At 58.4% G+C, this 21,496-nt stretch overlaps 2 protein-coding genes across 8 annotated transcripts in view; one reads left to right on the top strand and one right to left on the bottom strand.

Annotated features, from left to right (window-relative positions):
* The window catches only part of JPH2 (junctophilin 2), a 64,708-nt gene extending 61,255 nt beyond the window's left edge, over positions 1-3,453 (top strand). The window contains exons 5-7 of one of the 2 annotated variants that reach the window (XR_005377903.1): positions 468-562; positions 679-788; positions 1,760-3,453. Coding sequence is in view for 1 of the 2 variants with exons in the window: in XM_038572370.1 (XP_038428298.1) it covers positions 468-548 (81 nt within the window). In the remaining variant the exon portion in view is untranslated. The remainder of the gene's footprint in view (positions 1-467; positions 563-678; positions 789-1,759) is intronic. The other variant, XM_038572370.1, reaches the window with a different exon arrangement.
* Positions 3,454-11,385: 7,932 nt separating this feature from the next.
* The window catches only part of TOX2 (TOX high mobility group box family member 2), a 132,652-nt gene continuing 122,541 nt past the window's right edge, over positions 11,386-21,496 (bottom strand). For all 6 annotated transcript variants that reach the window (XM_038572372.1, XM_038572373.1, XM_038572376.1 and 3 more), the window contains 6 exons: positions 19,868-20,107; positions 17,439-17,666; positions 16,922-17,002; positions 15,877-16,272; positions 15,044-15,174; positions 11,386-12,388 (listed from right to left, as the gene is read on the bottom strand). In XM_038572372.1, the coding sequence (XP_038428300.1) occupies positions 12,352-12,388; positions 15,044-15,174; positions 15,877-16,272; positions 16,922-17,002; positions 17,439-17,666; positions 19,868-20,107 (1,113 nt within the window). In that variant the 3' untranslated portion in view covers positions 11,386-12,351. The remainder of the gene's footprint in view (positions 12,389-15,043; positions 15,175-15,876; positions 16,273-16,921; positions 17,003-17,438; positions 17,667-19,867; positions 20,108-21,496) is intronic.

The following is a 21,496-nucleotide window of genomic DNA, read 5'->3' as shown; positions in this document are numbered from 1 at the left end:
GGAGCCCAGGGCCGACCTGAGCAGGGCATCTGCTGCAAGGTGTAGCAGGAAGGGCTTCCTGGTAGTGGAGGAAGGACCCAGGAGGGCCTATTAGAGGGGCCTGGGAGCTAGAAGCTCAGGGATCACGAGCAAGGCAAGATTCAGTGAGACCAGTGAATATGGTCCCAGGAGGGTTAGCAGGAAGGAAGGCATGTTCTGGCTTCCAGGCCCACTGCTGCCCACTGTGTGCTTTGGGACACATCCGTTCTCCTCTCAACCCTAAATGGTTTGGTTAATCATTTCCCAGAATCCTTCCAGCTCCGAGGGCTTGCTGTCCAGGTGCTGGACACAGCAGGGAGCAAAGCAAGGGGTGCTCTCAGGAGGGTTCTTTCAGAAGTTCCTGCTCCTCTGTCTAGCCTTGCTGGGTCTTGGGTACGGGTATTTCGGAGGCCATAAGGACTCAGGCGGCTTCTCTCCACTGCTCCCAGGTCCCCAACACCGTCCTTATCTGCATGGTGATCCTGCTTAACATCGGCCTGGCCATCCTCTTCGTTCACCTCCTGACCTGACACTTGTCTACCAGGTGTGTCTCCCAGGGGGTGGGAGCCTGTAGAGAGCTCCGGGCACCAGGGTAATGGAGGAAGGATGTTGCCTACTGGGCATCAGTCCTGTGGCTAATTGAGGCCTATCCCCCAACAGGGGCAGGAACAGATTGGTGATTTGAAAGATCACGTGTTCCCCAACACGCACACACATACACAGCCATAGCTCGTTAGCTCAACATGTGCAGGGCACCTGCTTCCTGTCAGGTGAGCACTGGGGGCTTCACTCATTCATTCAACCACCACTTACTAAGCAGCTACTCTGCTGGGATCCAGGGATACAGCAGGGACCCACTCCCACCCGAAGAGACAGGGCAAAGATAGAGTAAACCCTTAACTTACAGCTCCTTATGCCAAAGTCAGACATCACATGCGGCACAGCAGCTTCTCCCCAGACTCCCACAGTCTCAGCTGAGCCTGCCTGAGATGGGCAGACCCTCTTCTCTCTGCCCTCCGTTTCTCTCTTGCCTGCTTCAGTCTGTAATCCCTCTGACTTTGTCCTCCCCATCCCCCAGTCCTCTCTTCCAGAAACTCCCGGTGTTAGTTGTCCCTCCCCCCGCCAAGGCTCAGTAAGGTCCTGTGAAAGAGGTGGACTGGTCTGCGCTGACAAAAGTGGCTCTTGTGGGTCTCAGGGTGAAAAAGCTACAAGACAAAGTCTTTTCTCTGCTAGGACCAGTCTTCACACCCTAAATCCTGTGCTTGGTGATGCTGACAGTTTCTGCCTCTTGCCCTGCCCCCAACCAAAGACCCCTCCCTCAGTCCTAGCTGTAGTGTGGTCTGGAGGCCCCTCCTTGGTCCCAGGAGAAAAGAAATCTCTGTCCAGTCACCCGGTAAATAGCGACAATATTAGCCTGGTAGGTGGTGCCCTGGGGGTGAGTACTGAGCTCTGCGGGGGGCCCCTGTGTCGGGGCATCTGGGCATGATGGCTGCAGGGACAGCTTAATGACCGGAAGGCTGGGGTAAGCCAGGTGTCAGTGGGGAGGTGGAGGGCAGGGGACCAGCAAAGCCAGGACAGGCCTCAGGGTCTTGTCTTACAAGGGGTGGGGGCACGGATGCCCTGGGGGCTGGGAGAGGTGGCTCCTTGCCCCAGAGAACATCAAGCCTGAGGCTGGAACCTGGCTCAAGGGCTTCCTCCTTCCCTCCCTCTCTCACCCCAGCCTCTTGTGGTTTCTTTGCAGAGCCAGAGGTTCCTGCTGAGGATGTGAGGACCCGTCTGCCAGCATTACCAGGCCAGGTGGCCAAGGAGGACTGAACTCTAGACCTGGAGCCCTGGGGTCCAGCTCACATCCACACCACATCCGTTTAAGGAGGCCTCCCGTGGCACCTACGCTGGGTGGCAGTGATGCCCAGAGCAATAGAATGTGCTGGGGGTCCTCCGGGAGCTCTGTGCCCTGTGGCAGGGAAGCCTCGAAGGAAGCGCCCTGGTCTCTTGAGCGCACCTGTCCCTCATCCTCATCTATTCCCTCGCCTTGCTGCTAGGGTCCCCCTTCCCTGAGCTTTTGTGTGTTTTGGGAGAAGTCACTAGACCAGGATCATCAGACTAACTCCCAGACCCTTTCCTTCCCCCCCTGCCCTGCTTTATTTTAATCTGGGTGCCGAGGGAGTGACAGATCCCCGTGGCGGGTGAGCAAGGGAGCCACCCTCAGTGTGGAGGCCCTGCCTTTCATGGGCTCCATGCAGCACACATGCTCTCCCTTGCTGACAGATGTTCAGGACGCCAATAGAGGAAATGGACATGCTCAGTTTGAACACCCCCCGACACGGTGCTCCGGTCTCCACCCCCTTGTCCAGTTAGCCCCCTTCTGGGCCAAGAGAAGGGGGGAAACTCAGGCACTGGAACCTGTGGCTGGGAAGCCACTGACCAGGTGGCCAGGGTGGGAGCGGGAAGAAGGGCTAAGGGGCATTCAGGATGGCCCCTGTGATCGAGTGCGCCGGAGCCTGAGGCTGCCATCGCATCTGGGGCTGCCGGTGTGCCCGGGACGCCAAAGGGCCGCCCTGCCGGAGTCCTGGGGCTGCCAGCATAGAGTTAGCCCGCTGCCCACGCCGGGGCCCACCGCGGCCCCGAGGGAGCAGGAGCGTGGAAGCCCAGGCGGATTTCCCTGGGGTAGACTCTCAGGCAGGTGCTCAAGACAAGCTGTTTGTGAACCAGCATTTCGCAGGGAGAGAAGAGCAAGTCTGGAGGCCCCCGTGGGTGCAGTCTGATGGACAATAAGCGCCTCGGCTCGCTTGGCGGAAGATGGTGTTTGCATGTAGCTCATTACAGATGTTTTGTACCACACTGGGTCTCGGGTCCCTTGTGCTTGCCGGGGCGGGGTGGAGGCCGAGGGCTCCGGGCCCCTGCGCCCCGGGGGGACAGAGGGAAAGGGCTTCTAGGCCCCTCCAAACCCAGGGAAGGTTGTGGCCGTGGCATCCAAGCGGAGCCACAGGGATGTGGACCTTGGGGGCTTTGGCGGTGTGGTCTAGCCTCCCCAGCGCAGCTCTGCAAGCTGGAGTCTGCTTCTGACGAGACTGGCCGTGCCTTTCCCGCACGGTGCTTGGGAGCCGTCCTCCAGCTCCCACGTGGGGCCTCACGGCGAGGTTGGCATCTCGGACTGCGTTTCTTAGAGAGGAGCCTGCGGTTCTCCCGTCCCCAGCCAGCCCGTGGCTCTGCATCCGTGTCTGGGCTTTTCTGGACTCTGAGGGAATCCACTGCTCAGGGCCGCTGGGTCCCGGGCCTTGGCTCTGAGAGCCTTGTCCACACTTGGGGCTGGCTCAGTGCTGGGGATAAGCCTCTGGGTAGCAGAGCTCCCGGGCCTAGGGTTAGGGCTGGTGTTTGAGGTGAGGGTTCAGGGTGCTGCAGTCTGTACAATAATAAACCTGCATCTGCTCGCGGGCTGTGGCGGGGCTGCGGTGTCTGCTTGTGGGCGGTTGAGGGACTGGCTAAAGGGGCAAGAGAGGCTGGGAGCCCTGTCTTTTTCTTACAGTTCCCATACTACCTCTTGAGAGGAGGCCTAAGGGCTTCAGTTCTGCTGGGGCAGATCAAAGACCTGGGGCAAACCCTGAATTTCTAAAGCAGACTTCCAGAACCTTCCATGAGCAACATATGGCAGTCCTCCGCCACTCCTGTGACCCTCAGTTTCACCATCTCTAAAACAGGGAAAGTAGTACCTGCCTCCCTCAGGCTGTGGTGGGATTCCACGAAGTGTCCATGCTCGTGGAGTAAAAGGCCAGAGAGGACGCAGTGGAGAAGTGGAGACTTGTATCACCAGCACCAAACACCGCAGGACTGTCACCGCCCTCTCAAAAGCCCTCTGGCATTTTGATTGAGGACCCCAGAAGCCCCAAGGGCATGGAGCCGATCCAGGCCCCAGTTACAGTCACAGAAAGTCTCACGGGGGCACCTAGAGGCCACATCCCCTCTCTACAGAGGCCCAGAGAGGAGGGGTCTGCCAGAGGTCGCACAGCAAGTCAACAGCAGCAAAGTAGGTGTCCCGACTCGTCTGTGAAGCACCACCCGTGAAGATTGTCCCGCCAGCTGGCTGCCCCTTATGTCCCTCACGCCCCCCACAGGCAGCTCCCAGAGTGAGGGGGTGACCAGGCCTCCCATTTCTCTCCCCGGTGCCACCACCCACTCGCTCTGTGTCTGTCAGTGTCTTCTCCTGTGCCTCAGTTTCCTCTTCTGCCAAAGAGACGAGAGTCCCTGCCCGTGGCTTTCCTCTCGGGATTACGGATGGTAAAGAGGGTTCAAACCTGGAACGATCCAGGGATCCCAGGGGGGAGAGAGGGGCTTGGAGGGACCGCTGCAGGGGTGGTGAGGATAGGAACGCGGGGGGAGCTGCTTAAATCTGCAGAGGTTCCAGCAAAGGCCACCGAGGGAAGGAGGGTCTGTGGACCGTGTGTGGAATGGGAGTGAGGGGTGCGGGCGAGAGAGCCATGACGGCATCAGAACCACCTTGGGTGGCTTGAAGAGAGGGCGGAGGGAATGGGCGCGGTGGGGGTGGGGGAGAAAACAGAAGGCTCATTCCTGAGCCCCGACGGCAGCCTGCGGGTCAGGGAAGGTTGGCCAGAGTCGGGCGCCCCCTGGTGGCTCAGGTGCGCTCAGAGAGCGCCTCAGTCTTGGCCCGCGCCACCTCTGGGAGCTTTGGCCTGTGCCCCGCCACGTCCAGCATTCATGGCAGGTGTCTTGTGCCATAGAAGAACCTGAAACCACCCCATGGGCATTGCCGGGGCCTGTGGCCAGTGACCACTACCTTGGGGTCTTGGCAGGAATCTTCTGGGGCAGCGGGAGAGGATACTCAGGGGGGCAAGCAGGGGTCCCTCTGTCGGGGTATCCGGAACCTCATTTTGCTGGATAAAGAGCCCAGGAAGTTGTCAGGAGGCGAGTGAGCAGGGTGGTGGAGGAGGAGCAGGGCTGGTGTGGGGCTTGCTGCTCCAGACGGAACTGGTAGGGGGCCCTGCGACCCGGCCACGCCTGCCCTCGGCCTCCCGCTCCTGGGGACCGCTCAGCAGCTGGAGGGCAGGTCTCCCCGCCCAGGGAGGCCTCCCCCACTGGGCCCCTCATCCCCTGCTGGCCCCTCTCTGGGCAGAAAGCAGGTGGGGTGAAGGGTGCGTGTGGAGTGGGGTCCACCTGGAGATGATGACAGCACGAAGGGTCGGCACCCCCGGTATCCCCGGGCGCCCCCGTCTGGGAAGGAAGCTGATGCACTCCCCCTCCCCCGGGTGTTTGGAAGTTCCAGGGGATTTTCACTGTGCAAGAGAAGTCTGGAGAGAGCGATGCACAAGCAAAGGAATACGCGGCTCCAGTGAGATTTCAGGTAGCCATAGGGGGTCTATGTTTTTGGTGAGGGGGGGGGGAGCTCCGAGGCAGAGTAACCCCTCCTCGGCTCCACTTCTCAGCTCAGAAAAGTCAGTAACAGCGGGGCGTGCATCTGCTCCTCCTCCGCACAAGGCGAGGGCGTAGGCAGCGCGGGGCCCCGGGGTTCCGAGTGCTATAGGGTCGCGCTAGGATCGCACTGGGGGCGCAGCCGGCACTTACGGCTTTAGGATCACTTGCATGCTGGGCGACAGAGCGCACAGGGTCTCCCGAAGTCGTCGGAGCCGCTCCCCCCAAGGCGGGTGCTGACTGTTGGCGGAGAGATGGAGGGTGAGCCCGCCAGGGTGGCGGAGAAGGGCCGGTCGCCCCTGGCGTGCGGCCCACCTGGATTCACGCGCGCTGTGGGTCTAACGGCGTTCGCGGGCCGCGCCACCCTGCCCCGCATCACCGCGTGCGGCCACCGGGGGGCGCCACCGCCCCACACGCGGGGCTCCGCTCGGCCCGGCCCCGGCCTCGGTGACTCGGTGAGGGCGGCGCTGCGGCCGCAGCACCTACTACGCGCAGGCCCCGCACCGGGCGCTTCCCGGGCCTTAGGTCACGGTCGTCCGCCGGCCCCAGGATTTGAGACCCCCTGGGTTTTGCAGATACGAGGCTAAAAGTCAAAGCCGGGGCCGTCTGTCTGTCTTCAAAGCCCACGCGTCAGCCGCATCCTCCGTGGGAGACACACGTCAGATGCCCGGAGGCTGCGTTTGGCCGGACGCTGGGGTGGCTGGTGTTAAACAGGCTGGATGCCAACGCTGCCCCCGCCCCGCGCCTGTTACCGGTTACCTGCCGCCTTCTTCCCGCCACCTGCCACCTGCCCGGCTCCCAGGCCCTTGGAACTCGCCGCTCCCGTGCGCCAATGACCTTTCAGGGCCTGAGTCCCAAGCTCTGGAGGCAGGAAGCCGGGGCGGAGCGTGGGTGTTTAGGAGGGAGCCCGGGAGGGGCGCGGCGCTGGTGCCCCGTGTCCCCTTGTCCGGGTGTCCAGGTGTCCCGGTGCCGTGGGTGTCCCGGTGTCCCCGTGTCCCGGTGTCCGGGTGTCCAGGTGTCCCGGTGCCGTGGGTGTCCCGGTGTCCCCGTGTCCCGGTGTCCGGGTGTCCAGGTGTCCCGGTGCCGTGGGTGTCCCGGTGTCCCCGTGTCCCGGTGTCCGGGTGTCCCGGTGCCGTGGGTGTCCCGGTGTCCCCGTGTCCCGGTGTCCGGGTGTCCCGGTGCCGTGGGTGTCCCGGTGTCCCCGTGTCCCGGTGTCCGGGTGTCCCGGTGCGGGGAGGCGGGCCTGGCTCTCCCCCACCTCGTGAGCCTTCCCCAGCAGCCCCTGCCCGGCCGTGGCCCTGCGCCAGGTGTGCGGGTCTCCCGAGGCGGGTGGGGCACCTTTCCACTTCGCAGCCTCCTCCCAGCAGAGGGATCTGGCCACTTACACACCCACACGGAATCTTCCAGAACCGTGTCTCTCACAGTCACCTTTTGCGTGGCCCGGGACCAGCGGTGGGACGTGCCCATCGGCCCCAGCCCGTGTCCCCTAGGGCTGAACTGTGGGCCCCTGGAGTCCACGCGGCGGGGCCCTAACCCCCGCGCCTAAGAGGCCGCTGCCTTAGAGACGGGGCCTTTAGGGAGGCGACCAGGGCAAAAGGAGCCATTGGGGTGGGCCCTCATCCAGTTGGACCCGTGTCCTTGGAAGAAGAGGAAATGTGGTCGCAGGAGGGGGGCGCTAGACACCCTTGGGCGCAGAGGAGCGGCCACGCGAGGACACGAGATGAGGCAGAGAGAGGAGCCTCCGGACACCAACCCGGCCGCCGCTGGGTCTTCCCTCCCGGGCCCTGAGCCATGGGAGAAGCAGCGCCTGCAGGTGAAGCCCCCGCCCCCGCCCCCCCCGCCCCCGCCCCCGCCCGCCTCTGTGGTGGCTCCTTAGGGGCCCAGACGCCCGCCCGCCGGCTGTCAGCGTGGAGGGAGGGCTGGCTGAGCGGGGCTGCTGCTGTGGCCGAGGCCCGCCCCGCCCCCCATGTGCCAGACACCGCTGCAGGACCCCGGGGGCTTAGGTCCCCACAGTCCCCTCCTATCAGGGACCACAGGCCACCCTTTCTGCATGGACAAGAGCACCAGGAGGCCAAGCTCCTGCCTTCTGATACCAACACTGCGGCCTGGGAGTGAGCGCAAGGCGGAGGGGAGGCAATCTGGCGGGCTGCGGGGCGGGAGGACCGGCCCACCCAAAGGTGCCCCGGATGTCCCTGTGCCACCTCGGGAACATAGAGGCACAGGGAACATCTAAAAGCTGCCAGGGAAGGGGGCACTTGCAAGTGGCCGAGGGGAAGCGGTAACAGTAGAACCAGAGAGAGGACTGGATGGAACCCCACAAAGGGAGCACCCTCCGCGGAGAAGAGCAAAGGGAGCACCTTACTCTCCGTAGAGAAGAGCAAAGGGAGCATTCAGTGGAGAAGAGCAAAGGGAGCACCGTCCGTGGAAAAGAGCAAAGGGAGCATCTTCGCTGGAGAAGAGCAAAGGGAGCACTCTTTGTGGAGAAGAACAAAGGGAGCACCCTACACAGGAAGAGCAAAAGGAGCGGCTGAACCACAACCCAAGGGAGCTTCAGGATGAGGCCACCTCCAGAAAGAGAGGACAGCCCGGCACCAGCATCTGAGCACCTGCACAGTGACTTGAGTCACGGAGCTGTCAGGTCCCAGAGGTTCATGTGACAGGGACAGGGCAAGTAAACACCCAAAGAACAAAAAGCAAAAACAAAAACTCATTTGAGGAAAACAAATACAGTTAAAGCACACAACTTGGCCCAGCAATAAACATTAGCTTACAACACGGCGCTACGGAAGCAGGGGACGCTACCCCACAGTTACTACCGGCCCCTGGGAGGGCAGGGGAAGTGGGGGTGGCACATAGCCAGCAGGCAGCCAAGCCACACGGGCACATTGCACACACCCACACCGCACAAGCACACGTGTGCACATGCACACACACACATTCACCTCCAGGCAGGCTGTGCCCTGTGCCCCATCTCCCTCCTCACCACCGTGCCCCACTGCTTCTTCTGAGTGACTGCCCTTCCACATCCATGGGTTTGGGGTTATTCATTTGGGGCCATTTAGGGAGCAGAGCTGCATAATAACTGATGTGTTGGGCAATTTTTTAAAAGCCCCAGAACCTATAATTGCACTTCAGATTTTTTGCATGTGAATTCTTTCAGACTTTCAAGAACATTTGATTCCTACATTAACTGATGCAGGGATATGCATTTGTGTGAATGAGTGTGGGCAGTTTTGGTTCTGCGTGTGTATGCACGTGATGGTCATGTGTATGCAAGTTGCATTTCTGTGTCTAGTGGGTGCGTGAAAGGGGGATGTCTGTGTGCATGTGCGCTGTGGTCTTGTGTATATGAATGTAGTGTGCATATGTTTGTGTGCGTGTGGTATATCATTGCATGGTATGTGTGCACACACAGCACACATGTAGGCACGGGCATTGCATGCATGTGGTATGTGATGTGTATGGTATGCATGCCCCTGGGCTATGCACTGAATATGTGTGTGCATGTGCACACGTGTGCTTGTGTGGTGTGGGTGTGTGCAATGTGCCCATGTGTGAGTTTGCTGTGTGTGAGCATGTCTGTGTGATGGGTGTGCGTGCATCTGTATGTGTTTTGGGCACAGTGCACGTGTGTACTCCCCTACATGCACACCAGCTAACGCACATAACATTTATCTTGTACTCACCAAGCACACCATGCACAGACATGCACACTGCAGATTCAGAGATGCACAGCACACATACGCACCCCTCGCCGACCCTACACACAAAGCACACATGGGTACGTTACCCACTCTCATACCACCTCCTCGTGCAGAGTACACAGTATACCCAGACAGCACACTCAGACACACAGCACCCCCAAGCAGCCCCACCACACAGGGGGCCCAGGCTGGCCCAGACCCAGGACGTGGCTGCAGAGGTCAGGGGCTTGAGAACATGAACTGTGCACGCGGGTCACCTTGAAACTGAGGACAACTGTCCCTGTTCCTGACTCAGAGATCCCCACGCAGCCGTGTGGACTCAGCCTCAGCATCTTCCAGAGAAAGAATTCTCCAAAATTCTTGATGAGACGATCACAGAACCCCTGGGGGCCCTGGATCAGGAAAGCACAGCTCTCTAGAGCGATGTGTCAGTCCTCCGGCGCAGTCCTGGTCACTGGACGGGGCAAGACCAAACATCGCCTCCCCCCCAGAAGGCTCTGCAGACCCCAGTTAGGTGGGGGGCCCCTCCTCTGCATTCCCCTGGCCCCCTCGCCCTTTGCGGACTTGTCACATAGTATAGTTTTATATTTTCATGATTTATAATATAAACTTCTAATTTTATAAGTAAATATTGTTTTCCTTCTCTGCCTGCCCAACTAGACAGTAAGCTCCTGGGGGTGTAAGATTCTCCTAGCACCCCCGGGGCCCAGCTGGGGCAGGGAGTAACTGCTCCCCTGATTGTATTCTTGCCAATGAACACTGGGGTTTCAGCAGCGTGGACTCCTAAGAGTAACTGAAAGGCCCCTCCGGGTCGTGTTGCCCATCTTCCAAGCTACTGGGGAGCCTCCTATGAGCCCTCCAGGGAGCGAAGAGCGTTGGACAATCTTGGGGCCAGCCGGCTCTTCCTTCTGGGGTCCAGGCCGGGCCTCCGCCGGGATTCCAGTGTGTCTGTGGGAGGAGGTGCGAGGCGGAGGAGTCGGAGCGGGTGCGTGGCCCTGGGAAGGGTCAGCTCCATGGACAGCGGGCTGGGCTGCAGCGGCTGCAGATCCCTACAGGGCCAGGGGCACCGCTCTAGGGGCCAGGCAATGACAGGAGGCCTCCAAGTGTGGCAGGTCCAGACCACAGACCGGCCTTGGCAGATTGGGGGTGCCACCTGACAACCCCTGACACCTGCAGGCAGGGCATTTAGACTCTACTTGGACATCTGTAAGTGGCCCTTGCAGTGGAGAAGCAGCCTTGGCCTGTGGGCACCTCCAAGGGGCGGTGCCACGGTTCTCTGCTCAGGGGCGAGAACCTGCCAGGCTGGCTGGCACTCATTATTTTGGGTTGTCTGCATAGATCCCAAGGATGCCGCTTTCTCAAATGCAGAAACAAGAGTCGAATATTAAACTAAGTCATCACCATGTTACTGACAAGCTCCACACAGGAAAGGAAATTGTAACCACATGAAATATTTATGCTTCACACTGCAATGATGCTACCGGCAGGGCAGCGTGGTGTTTTGTTGTTGGTCTGGTTTTCTTTTTCCAAAGTGGATTACAAAATGCCCTCCAGTGAGGAAAGTGCTCATAGAGAGATTGCGCCCCAGCCCTGGGGCTGTTGTCTGGGAGAGGGGAGATTTGGCATCACAGGGGGAGAGGCTCTGAGAGCAGCCGGAGGGGGGCAGGGGGGAGCTCCTCCGTCGGGGGGGTCGCAGGCCCTCACCTCAAAACAGCCATGTCACGAGGCCCAACAGGGGCAGCTCCCCAATGCTCCTCCATACCAAGAAAGTGTTATTTTTCCAGAAACAGGTAAAATAGTCACATTATTATTATTATTATTATTATTATTATTATTATTAAAGTATTACCACCTCACATCTGTTAGGAAATGTGGGTTAGAGTCCCTTGTCTGGGCTGCCCCTTACACGCAGGTTTGGAGAAGCACCCGGCCCCCCAGGGCTCCCCGAACCCACCTCTCGCCTCCACCAGACGGGGAGCCTGCCCCCTGCACAGCCGCCGCTCTATGCCCATAACCCCTGCGCATCTCCAGGACAGCACATGTTGTCGCCATCGTCGCCCTGCTTCTGGAGACGGCCACGCTGAGGCCAGGGCAGCCCGGAGGTCCAGGCACCAGGCAGGGTCCTCTAGGAGGGTAACCCGAATCCCAAGGACACTAAAGGCTCTGACTGGGCAGAGCTGCCACCAAACGCCACATCGGAAGGCCTGGGTCTGGCTTGCCAAGCACACAAAGAGGCAAATTTTCAACTTTTCAGGATTTTATTATAAAGAAACTGAGAGAAGCACTGGGCACCGGGATGGATACCTGCCAGGGCCAGGAAACAGCTGCAAACAACTTTAAGGACCAAAACCCAAACCAAACCCCAAAACCACACACACTTTATGATGAACTGCATTTCTGTTCTCAGCTTTTCTTCATAAATAGACAAAAGTCGTTGTTGGCAATTTTAAATAGACAGACACAGGGTTTGATTTAAAAAAAAAAAAAAAGTGCAACGTTTCCAAGTGTGGCTCGACGTTGTCCGGCTCTCGCTGTACAGGGGAGGAAACAGTTTGGCGGCTGCTTTTGTGCACATCTCCCTCAAGAGAAAACTTAAAAAAAAATGTGCTAATAAGGGGTCATATAAAATTCTTTCACCTTAAAGGAAACTACGCCCCTCCCCCACAAAATCATCTTACAGATGCCGCAGCACGGTTCTAAAACACTTAGTCAACTACTTACATGGAGCCAACAGTTTAGAGGTTTCATAATCTTTGTTCACACTGTAAAACCGCATTTGCACATCGTTGGCCGGGGGCCCGGGCCCATGCATCTGGAGGGGGGGTTCTGTTGGAAGGCGCCCCACCCCGCCGGGGACAGCCCACGAGAGCGGGGCCAGGCCTGAAGTCCAGACGCAGAGTACGGTGTGCAGGGCGGGGAGCAGGGTCCGTGGGCCCTGGAGCAAGCAGGTCAGGGGGCAGAAGGTTCCCGCAGGTTCTTTGGGCTGGCGGCGTGGCGGGCGGTGGACTGCCTCTGCGGGGTCTGGCGGGAGGCTGAGCAAGAGACTCGGCCCTGGGGCGGTGTCGTCGGGGCGGCGTGCCACTGGGTGTGCCACTGCGCTCTCCTCCCGGTGGTCCTGCTGCCTGCCCACTCCCCTCCTGCTGCGAGCCCCCAGGCTCTCAGCAGTGCCCCTCCAGCAAGCCTCGGGGAGGAGAGGGAGGCGGGATTAGGTGAGGTAGAGCGATTTATCCCTGGGGAGCAGGCTGGGGAGAGAGGAGGAGGGGTCAGAGCCACGGAGCCCAGCCAGGCGCCCTCGGCCCTCAGGGGCCTGGACACACAGGCTGGGGGGTGGGGTGGGCACCAGGCCACCTGCTCACTCGCTGTCACCCCCAACCTGGATGTGCTGGCTGCCCCTCTGAGGACGAGTGAGGGCACCCTGGTCCCTCCCCAGCGGGGCACCAGGCCAATCCCTACTCCCCTCCTGGAATCCCCGCTGGGGAAGGTGGCTGCAGAGAAGCCCATCCCAACCCCACGAGGGCCCTCAGGGCGTTCTTAGTCAGTGGTTCATTTGTAAACTTGACCCAGAAACGGAGCAGGGCAGGTGCCTTGCGTGTTTTATAATAGGGTGCTCCGGACGCCTGGGTGGCTCAGTGGTTGAGCACCTGCCTTTGGCTCAGGTCGTGATCCTGGGGTCCTGGGATCGAGTCCTGTATGGGTGGGGCTCCCCACAGGGAGCCTGTTTTTCCCTCTGCCTATGTCTCTCTCTCTGTGTGTGTCTCTCATGAATAAATAAATAAGATCTTAAAAAAATAAAAATAAAACAGGGAGCTCATCGAGAGCCAGGGGGACCCTGAGGGTGTTCTGCAAGTGAAGTAAGTCCAAGAATGACGAGTATGTGTCAGATGGTCTCACTTACATATAGAATTTTTTAAAAGATTTTATTTATTTATTGAGGAGAGACAAAGAGAGAGGCAGAGACACAGGCAGAGGGAGAAGCAGGCTCCCCACGGAAAGCTTGATGCCAAGACCCCAGGATCACGACCTGAGCCAAAGGCAGATGCTCAGCCACGGAGCCACCCAGGTGTCCCTACGTGTGGAACCTAAGCAAACCCCAAATCAAGCTGACAGATACAGAGAACAGAATGATGGTTGCGGGAGGCGGGCGATGGGTAAGATGGGCAAAGGGTCAAAAGGTATAAACTTCCAGTTACAAGATGAGTAAGTCTTGGGGATCCCATGGGCAGCATGGGGACTGCAGTTAATAATACTAAATTTTAAAGTTTCTGTATTTGAAAGTTGCTGAGAGAGTAGATCTTAAAAGTTCTTCTGCGACAAGAAAAATTTGGTGAGTGGCCACGATGTTAACTAGACTCACCGTGGTGATCACCCCCCAACACACACGACCCTCCCGCAGGGCGTTTGTACACCTGCCACAAATATACCAGTTATAGCTCCATTTAAAAAACCAAGTTAAATAGGGCACTGCTGTGGTCTGCCCTCTATGTTGGGAGAAGCCGGGACACACTCCTCAATAGCCATTAAGGAGCCCCCCAGCCCCACACTCTGACCCTGTTAAGGGAGCCTGAGGCAGGGGGCCGGGTGGGAGGGCCTGCACCTGCCCCGGGGTGGGGAAGGGAGCTGCAGCGAGTGGAGTTGGCCTGCCCAGGTGGACTCTGTCCCGGGCAGGACCGTCAGCTGTGGGGCATGTGCCCTGTCTGCCCTCTCACTGGGGGGCTTGGCGGGGTGAGGAGCAGAAAGGCCAAGAGCCAGGACTCGGGACAGCTGGAGCCCGCAGCCACCTGCCACCTGTCCACCACACATCACGGTCCCCCCTTCCTGGGTATGGAGTGCTGCTGGGACCACCTACCCTGGGGGTGGCCATGGGGCTGGTTCTGGCCAGGGGAATGGGAGTCAGGGTTGGCGGGTAAAGGAATAGGGTACCCTCTCCACCCCATTTCCCTCTCCACCAGCTGAAATAAGAGGTCACCATCTCTTGAGCAGAAAGACCTTCTAGAGAAGGGGCAGTTGGCGTGGCATTGAAAGGCTAACAGGCTAAGGGCACAGATGGGAGTGGACGTCCGCAGCATGAGGTCCACATATGAACCAGGGAGGAGCCAAGTGGTCCCGAGGGTTTGTGTGTCAGAGGGGGTGCTGGGCTGCAGCGGGGGCTGGGGGTACCAGTGAGGCCTGTGACTCCTGGTGTTGGCTAGTTGGCCCCTCCTCCTAGGGTGCGGTGGACACCGCAGGGGCCTCCCCCACACCCCCTGTCCTGCCCTGCCAGCTGCCTCTGCTCCAGGGAGCTGCCCAGGCTGGAGGGGAGCTGCTGTGCCCAGGGGCCATGCTGCCTGGAGCAGCCCACAGCCAGTGGCTGACTGCCACGGGGTACACAGAGCCCTAACCCCAAGGTGGGACCGAGTCTGTGGTTGATTTGTGCCCCAGAGCTCCGGCTGGGGTCAGGCTGACGTGAATCTCGGGTCACAGCACACCGTCGCCTGCCTCCTTTCCTGGCCTGTCCTGCCTTCCTCCCTTCTGCAAGCTCTCTCTCAGCATCATCAGGGGCACCCAAATCCTGCTGCCCAGGCCCTGCTTCTAGGGGAGCCTGAGCGAAGACCAATGACCCATCGTGAGTGTCCCACGGGAGCCATGGGGAGAAAACCCCCGGATGGAAGGAGATAAGCAAGCCTAAAGCTGAGCCCATTTCCCAAGTGGGCACCGCGCCTTGGCGTCAGACCAGCTGAGTCCTTCTGGAGTCCTGCTCTGCTCTGCATCTTCTCATGAAGACCACCAGCAGCACCCACCAGGCGCTCTCGCCGGCCGGCCTTTCCCTATCCCTTGGCAGCCCTTGCCCCTCTTCCACGGGAGGCCTGGGGGGGGGGGGTGCCCGGGGGGTCAGGGGCCGGGGCCGTGGGAGGACGCACCTGCATGTGCTGACGCCACACTCCGCGCTGGGGTAACTGCTGTCCCAGTCTCCGCCGCCGCTTGGGGGGTTGGATGGGCCGGGTGAGCGGGATCCGGAACCGCTGGGGAACTCGGAGATGTGAGGGAAGTCCTGGGGGTGGGGGGCGGCGATAAGCAAAGGCAGGATGAGGGGGTGCACAGCTTGGGCAGCGAGTGGGGGGCGGGAACTCTGTGCCCAAGGGAGTCATGGAGACACTTCCTCTGGCTTCTGCCTCTCTGCCTGCCATGCTTCCTCCTCCCTAGCAGAGAACCTTTTAGAAAATCCAACCCTCCTCCTAGCTGTGTCCGGTGGCGGGGGTTGGGCAGTGGCGGGGCGGTGAAGGGCTCTGCTTTCGGGGCCTTTCCTTTTCTGGCCTCAGGTTCCCAGTCTGTAAAATGGAGTTACTGAGCTGAGTCACGCGAGTCTCGTAACAGTGTCTGTGGAACAATCAGTGGGGTCAGGCCTGGAAGGCTTTGGGGAGAGCCAGGTGCCAGCTGATCTCAGAGGCTGCACCGCCTCAGCCCCTCGGGCCAGAGAGCAGAGATGGACAGAGGATAAGAGAGGGAAGGCCTGAGATACCCTAAGACTCTGAAGACCCTGGGAGCTTGTCACCTGTTCACTGCAGCCCGTACATCTCATGGAAGGTGTACTCTACCCATTACATAGATGTGGTGACTGAGGCTGAGAGAGGCGAGGTGCCGAGGCTGCGGTGACACTGCTGGCGAGGGACAGGGCTGGTATCTGCAGTCCCAAGCCTCCTCCCTTCCCCACTGGGGGGTCCTGAAGGGCACGTTCTTCCTGGGCCCCGCTTACCTGTGGCCCTGGAGGCGAGGGGCTCATGGCCAGCTGCACCTGCAGTGCCATGGGAGTGGGCAGGACCGGAGCCTGGGGGGCTGGAGACATGCTGAGAGGCGGGCTGAGGAGGGCGCCCTGGGCGTGGGGTGGCAGTGGCAGCTGCTGGTGCAGTGGGGGGCTGAGCGGGAAGGAGGGTGGCGGCGGAGGGGACGCGCTGAGGCCTGGCAGCAGTGACTTGGAGCCCAGCGTCCGGGCCAGGCTGGCGGGAGAAGCCCCGCTGCGGAAGGCCTGCAGGTCCGACGGCGTCAGGAACGAGGCCAGGCCTGGCATGGCGTACATGGGCTGCTTGGGCGGCAGCATTTTGGCGGGGGGGTTCGCCTGAGTGCCCTTGGTCTCACCCTGCTCTGGGGAGCTCTGCAAGGACACAGATACCAATCACTCTGGGAAAGACGGATAAGCCAGGACTTGGGCGGTGAGACCAGCTGGGTCTGCAACCCACTGACCTGGCCCCTGGCTGATTCTCTGGCCCCTTGGCAGGGAGCTCCGGGCTACCCAGAGGTAATCCCGGGTCCTCCATGCACTTGGCTCTGACCATCCAACCACCTCCTGCGCTAACTCCTGGAAGCCCACGCTCCTCAGCCTGGCCCTGCGGCCGGCGTCATCCATCCAGCCAGCCTCTATGCTCCTCTCCAGCATCTATGCTTTTGCACGTCCCGTTCCCTCAACTTGGAATGCCCTCCTGCTTGGCCCTTTGTGGTCTGACCCACATGCCAGGTCCTCTGTGACAGCTTCCAAATCATGCCCCTACCCTCACCATTTCAGGCAAGTTACTTAACCCCTCTGAATGCTGGGTTCTTGTTGGAAGAATTAAATGAGATGGAATGCACATAAAGTGCCCAGCATGAGCGTGGCACACAGTAGGTTCCCGGGGGCAGTGACCACACTGGTCTTATCCGTCCTTTCCAGGAACTACGGCATTGACCATTCCTGTGGCTTTGGTTCTTGCTCTATCCCTCGAGCGGCGCCCCCTTTATCAGGGTGGGCCTATGGACCAGGGTGTTACCTTGGAGACGAGGCTAGCCCTGTAGGCCGCCAGAGCCTTCAGATATTCCTTCTTTGCCGCTTCCGTCTTTCTCTTGTAGGCCTGAAAGACCCAAGACATGGGCCACGTTGGGGAGAGGTCAGGTGATCGGCCCGAGGTCCCAATAGCTGGCATTTGCCTCTGAGCTGGTTCTGCTCCCTGTTCTCCCTGGACGCCCTTGAGAGGGGCTGTGGGCACATGGTCGGCGGGAGAGGAAGCTCTGGCCTGGACTCCAGGCTTGCACAGTGAGAGGGCCGAGACGGGCAGAGATGCTTATTCTCACTTAATAGATAAACCTGGAACAGTTAAGCCACTAGCGAATGCAGCTGGCAAACAGCAGAACTGGAAGGGACCCAGCCTCCCAGCTTACAGGTGGGCAAACTGAGTCCAGGAAAGAGCTCTGCAGGAGGCTTTTCCTGATTTCAGACATTCCAAGTCTGTCACGGGCACCAGGGCCTCACAGCCCTGGTGTGTGGCCCTTAAAGGGACAAGGACTCACCTGCTTCTGCTCCTCCCCTAAACTGTCCCACATGGAGGCCACGATTTTGGACACATCCCCAAAGGTGGCACTGGGGTTCTGTCCTTTGATGGCAGCCTGAGTGTCTCTGAAGAAGAGCGCATAGGCTGACACAGGCTTCTGCGGCTCATTGGGGTCCTTCTTCTTCTTCTTCTTTGGGTTCTTGGTCTTTTTCCCTGGATCAGTTGAGGGTCTCTTCTCTCCCGACATCTGCGTGGGTGAGAAGGGTCAGGAGAGCAGGGGCCCAGGCTCCCCACCCCAGCGTGAGGCAGAGGGGACCCTCCTCAGCAGCACCACCACCTCCCGTCTGGCTCTTTGCACATGCAGGTAACACCAGACTGATGCCATCTGGGGCCCGAGCCCAATGCGGGACTTGATTCCAGGACCCCAGGATCATGACCTGAGCTGAAGGCTCAACCATGGAGCCACGCAGGTGCCCCACCTTTGAGGCTTTTAATCTTCCCTAGTGGGTAGAAGTCATTTGCGTCTCTATAGGGAAAAATTAATTGGCTTTATAATCAGACAAAAATCGTTTACATCTCTACTACTTCTTTCCCAAGGTAACATCTACCTTTACAGAGTGGAAAATCCTCTGATCGATTGCGAGTAATGAGTCACAACAGTGGTCCATGCTCCCAGAGAAGCTGGTGATTCTGGCGTGAGTCTGTACACAATGCTGCGGTATATGCCACCGAAAGCATGTGCAGCCCTGGTTCTGTGCCCTATTTCCAAGTCTGGGGTATACAAATTTTTCTTAACAATTCTTTCTGGTGATCACAAATAATCCCCAAAGATGATCATCACAAAAGATCAGTGTCTTCTACCGATTTCCAGGTGTGCAACATGGGGCAAGGGGCTTAGTGCCCGGGGCCCTGTGAGATGGCTGGAAGGGAAAGAGGTTATGTGGCTCTGTGGGTGTGGCCTCGCTCTGGACCCCTGGCCTCAGGAGCATGCAGAATCCAGGACTGCAATCCTGTGAGTGTGCCACTCGGGGACTATGGGATGGGAACAGTGTACCTCACAGTGGGTCACTGACAGGACCCTAGGCCACACGGGCACCAGGAACTGAGGTCAAAGTGACAGTGAGGACTGTCCCTCTCTGCACCAAGCAGACGAAGCTTGACACCAGGAATCAACAGGGAAGCCGCAGGCCACTGGGTAAGATTCAGGGGTCCGTGTCTGGGGGACAGTGTGGGGAAGCCTGTAGTGATGCTGGAGCTGTTCCTGACTCTCACTGCAGCCAGCATGCCATAACCTCTCTGGGCCTTGGGTTTCCCACCAGCCAATTGGAGATGACAGTGGCACTGACCACACAGGGCCGTCATGAGGATCCCATGGATTAATACTGGTCATGTGCTCAGAACAGTATTTGGCCCCAACGGTGTCTGTTAAATAAAAAATTAAGTAAAAACTGCTCCTGCCTGGCCTACTATAGAGACCAAGGTATCCCAAGGACGAAGTGAGACTAGATCCAGAGGCACCCACCCAGCCTAGGCAGGTAGTCAGGGATCTCTGCTAGGTGGCCTGGCACCACAGTCACTGCCCCCCGTGTCTACAGGGCCACCACGTGGGAAAGGGTGAGAGCCCTTAGGGAGAAGAAAGGGAGGTGGGGGGAGTGGGGGGATCAGGTTTAGACTCTGGAAGATTCCCAGTGGGCGCTTCCATCCCCGGGCCTCTCAGGGCCTCTATTCTTTGTCCCCGTGAAGTAAGATGCTTTCCAACATCCAGGGAGACTTGTCAGTGCAAAGAAAGGACAAGCCTGGATGGCTGGCGACTTCTCACCCCTGACATGTTCTGAAGAAGCAGGACCACCCTCGACTCCAGGGATGCTGGCGGGGGGTTGGGGGGGGCATGTCCCCAGAGGCAGGGAGAAGGGTTCAGTTTTAGAGCCTTATCCTGTGGTCAGTACTGCCTAGGGATGTCCTCTGCTGAGCCACACATCTTTGTCAGAACACCTTCTCCTAAGAGGCTGAAGCAGCCATAAGGTGTCACCATGAGGATCTTGCCAATGCCGTCAACGTCCCAGAAATGACCCACTGGCCATTCAGGAATAAGACTTCACCACGTCTTCGCTGAATTCTCTCATCAGCCCCCTCGCCGCTAGTTAGCATTGTCTCTGCTTTCCACATGAGGCCACAGGAGCAGAGGGGCACGTCCGGGCAAGGACACTCGGCACACTTAGCAGCCGAGGCCAGACGCCCCAGATTCCACGCAGTGCCACCTCCAGTGACCAGGGGCGCCAGCCAGCGGCCCCTGTCCTATCTGCTGACTTTCTTCCTCCACGTCTTCCAGCAAAGGACACAGCTGAACTCTTGCAGCCTGGTCTCGAGGTGGGTGATGCCCATTTCCACGCGGGGCCCACCCACCTGCTGAGGAGGCATCGTAGGGCCCTGCGTGTTCGCCCCACCTACCTTGAAGTGCGCTTCTGATTCCTCCTCCTGAGTCGAACTGGAGGGGGAGGGTGTCGCTGACTTGCTCCCCGGGGGTGACGGGGAGCTGTGGGGGATGCCGCTCCGGATGCCCATTTGAGAGATGAGCTGGGATTGGCTGAGGGCACTCATGTGGCTGGCCAGCATCGCAGGGCGGCCCAGCAGGGGCCCCGGCCGGCCCGAGTCGTAGGCAGCAACCTCCGAGTGGACCATCTCCTGGATCTAAGGGAGGAGGACGGGGCGCCGGGAGTGAGTTCGAAAGGGCCTGCGGGCCACCAGCACATCTGCACTGAGGGACTCAGAGGAGGCCCATGCAGATGAGAGGGGGTGACCAGCCCTCCCCAGGCCCCGCAGAGGTGAGTGCCGCCCTTCCACTCTGACCCCTGAGAGATTCCTGCGACCTGGGGCCTGCCCACGGCTCCTGGACAGTTTGCCTTCTGCGACACTCCCCCCTGGACGGACAATCAGCAGTTCAGCCCCTGCCAGGGAGCTCCCGCCAGCAGTGCATGGACCATTTTATGACCTTGAATCTTCCCTCTTCGAAGCTGCCTGCATTTTGAATCCTGGTTCAGCCACTTTTAGAAGTGTCTGGGTGACTCTGGCTAAAGTTACTTAACCTCTCTGTGCCTCAGTTTCTTCATCTGAAGAAGGCAGATAATAACTAAACCTGCTTTTGAGGATTGGTTAGGATGAAATGTGCCTGGCACCTGGTAAGCCATATATTGGGTTTGTTAAAAGCGTAGTATAAATAAATCCCTTAATAAAGCTATGTACTTGTCCCCTAAGTAATTTTCTTATTAAATCTTCCCTGTGATATTTCTAACTGGTTATTTTTGGAATATCAGAAAGCTATTGTTTTTTATATACAGGCATTGCTCACAGGAAACACATATGTGGAACAGTGTGTCCTTTCCATTTAAATATTTTAAATACATACACACACACACTGTGGAGTGAGGCATACCAGTTTGCATACTCTTATAATTATTTTTATTGCCTTTGCATCTGTGCTTATTTCCCCTTTGTAATTTCCGATGCCAAGTTACTGTGTTTTCCTCCCACGTTTTCTTCATTAGGCAAGCTCATGGATTTTCCCATTTATTCTGTGGGAGTTTTTTTTTTTTTCTCCTCAAAAGAATCAAATTTCAAATTCATCATTTCCTGTTTTCTAATTCCTTAATATCTAATCATCTGTATCTTTATTAATTACTTACTTCCTCCGATTTTAAAGATATGTGACTGTTGCTCCCCCTCCCCATTTTGGTCACATTTCTAATTCATTATTTCCATTCTCAATGTTTAGAAATATGCTTAATGCCATGAAGTAGCCTTGGGGCACGACTTCGACATTCTCATAGATTCACCATATACGATTTTCCTGAATGTTCTTTTCTCTGTGTTTATTTTCTATTTCAGTTTTATTTTTTTAAGATTTATTTATTTATTTATTTATTTATTTATTTATTTATTATTCATGAGAGACACACACACAGAGAGAGAGAGAGGCAGAGACATAGGCAGAGGGAGAAGCAGGCTCCATGCAGGGAACCCATAGGACTCAATCCCGGGTCTCCAGGATCACGACCCGGGCTGAAGGCGGCGCCAAACCGC

The sequence above is a fragment of the Canis lupus genome, chromosome 24 (genome assembly GCF_011100685.1).
Source record: "Canis lupus familiaris isolate Mischka breed German Shepherd chromosome 24, alternate assembly UU_Cfam_GSD_1.0, whole genome shotgun sequence".
In the NCBI taxonomy this organism is placed as follows: domain Eukaryota; kingdom Metazoa; phylum Chordata; class Mammalia; order Carnivora; family Canidae; genus Canis; species Canis lupus.
Note: the sequence above shows the minus strand (reverse complement) of the source record. Positions and strands in the feature narration are given on the sequence as shown.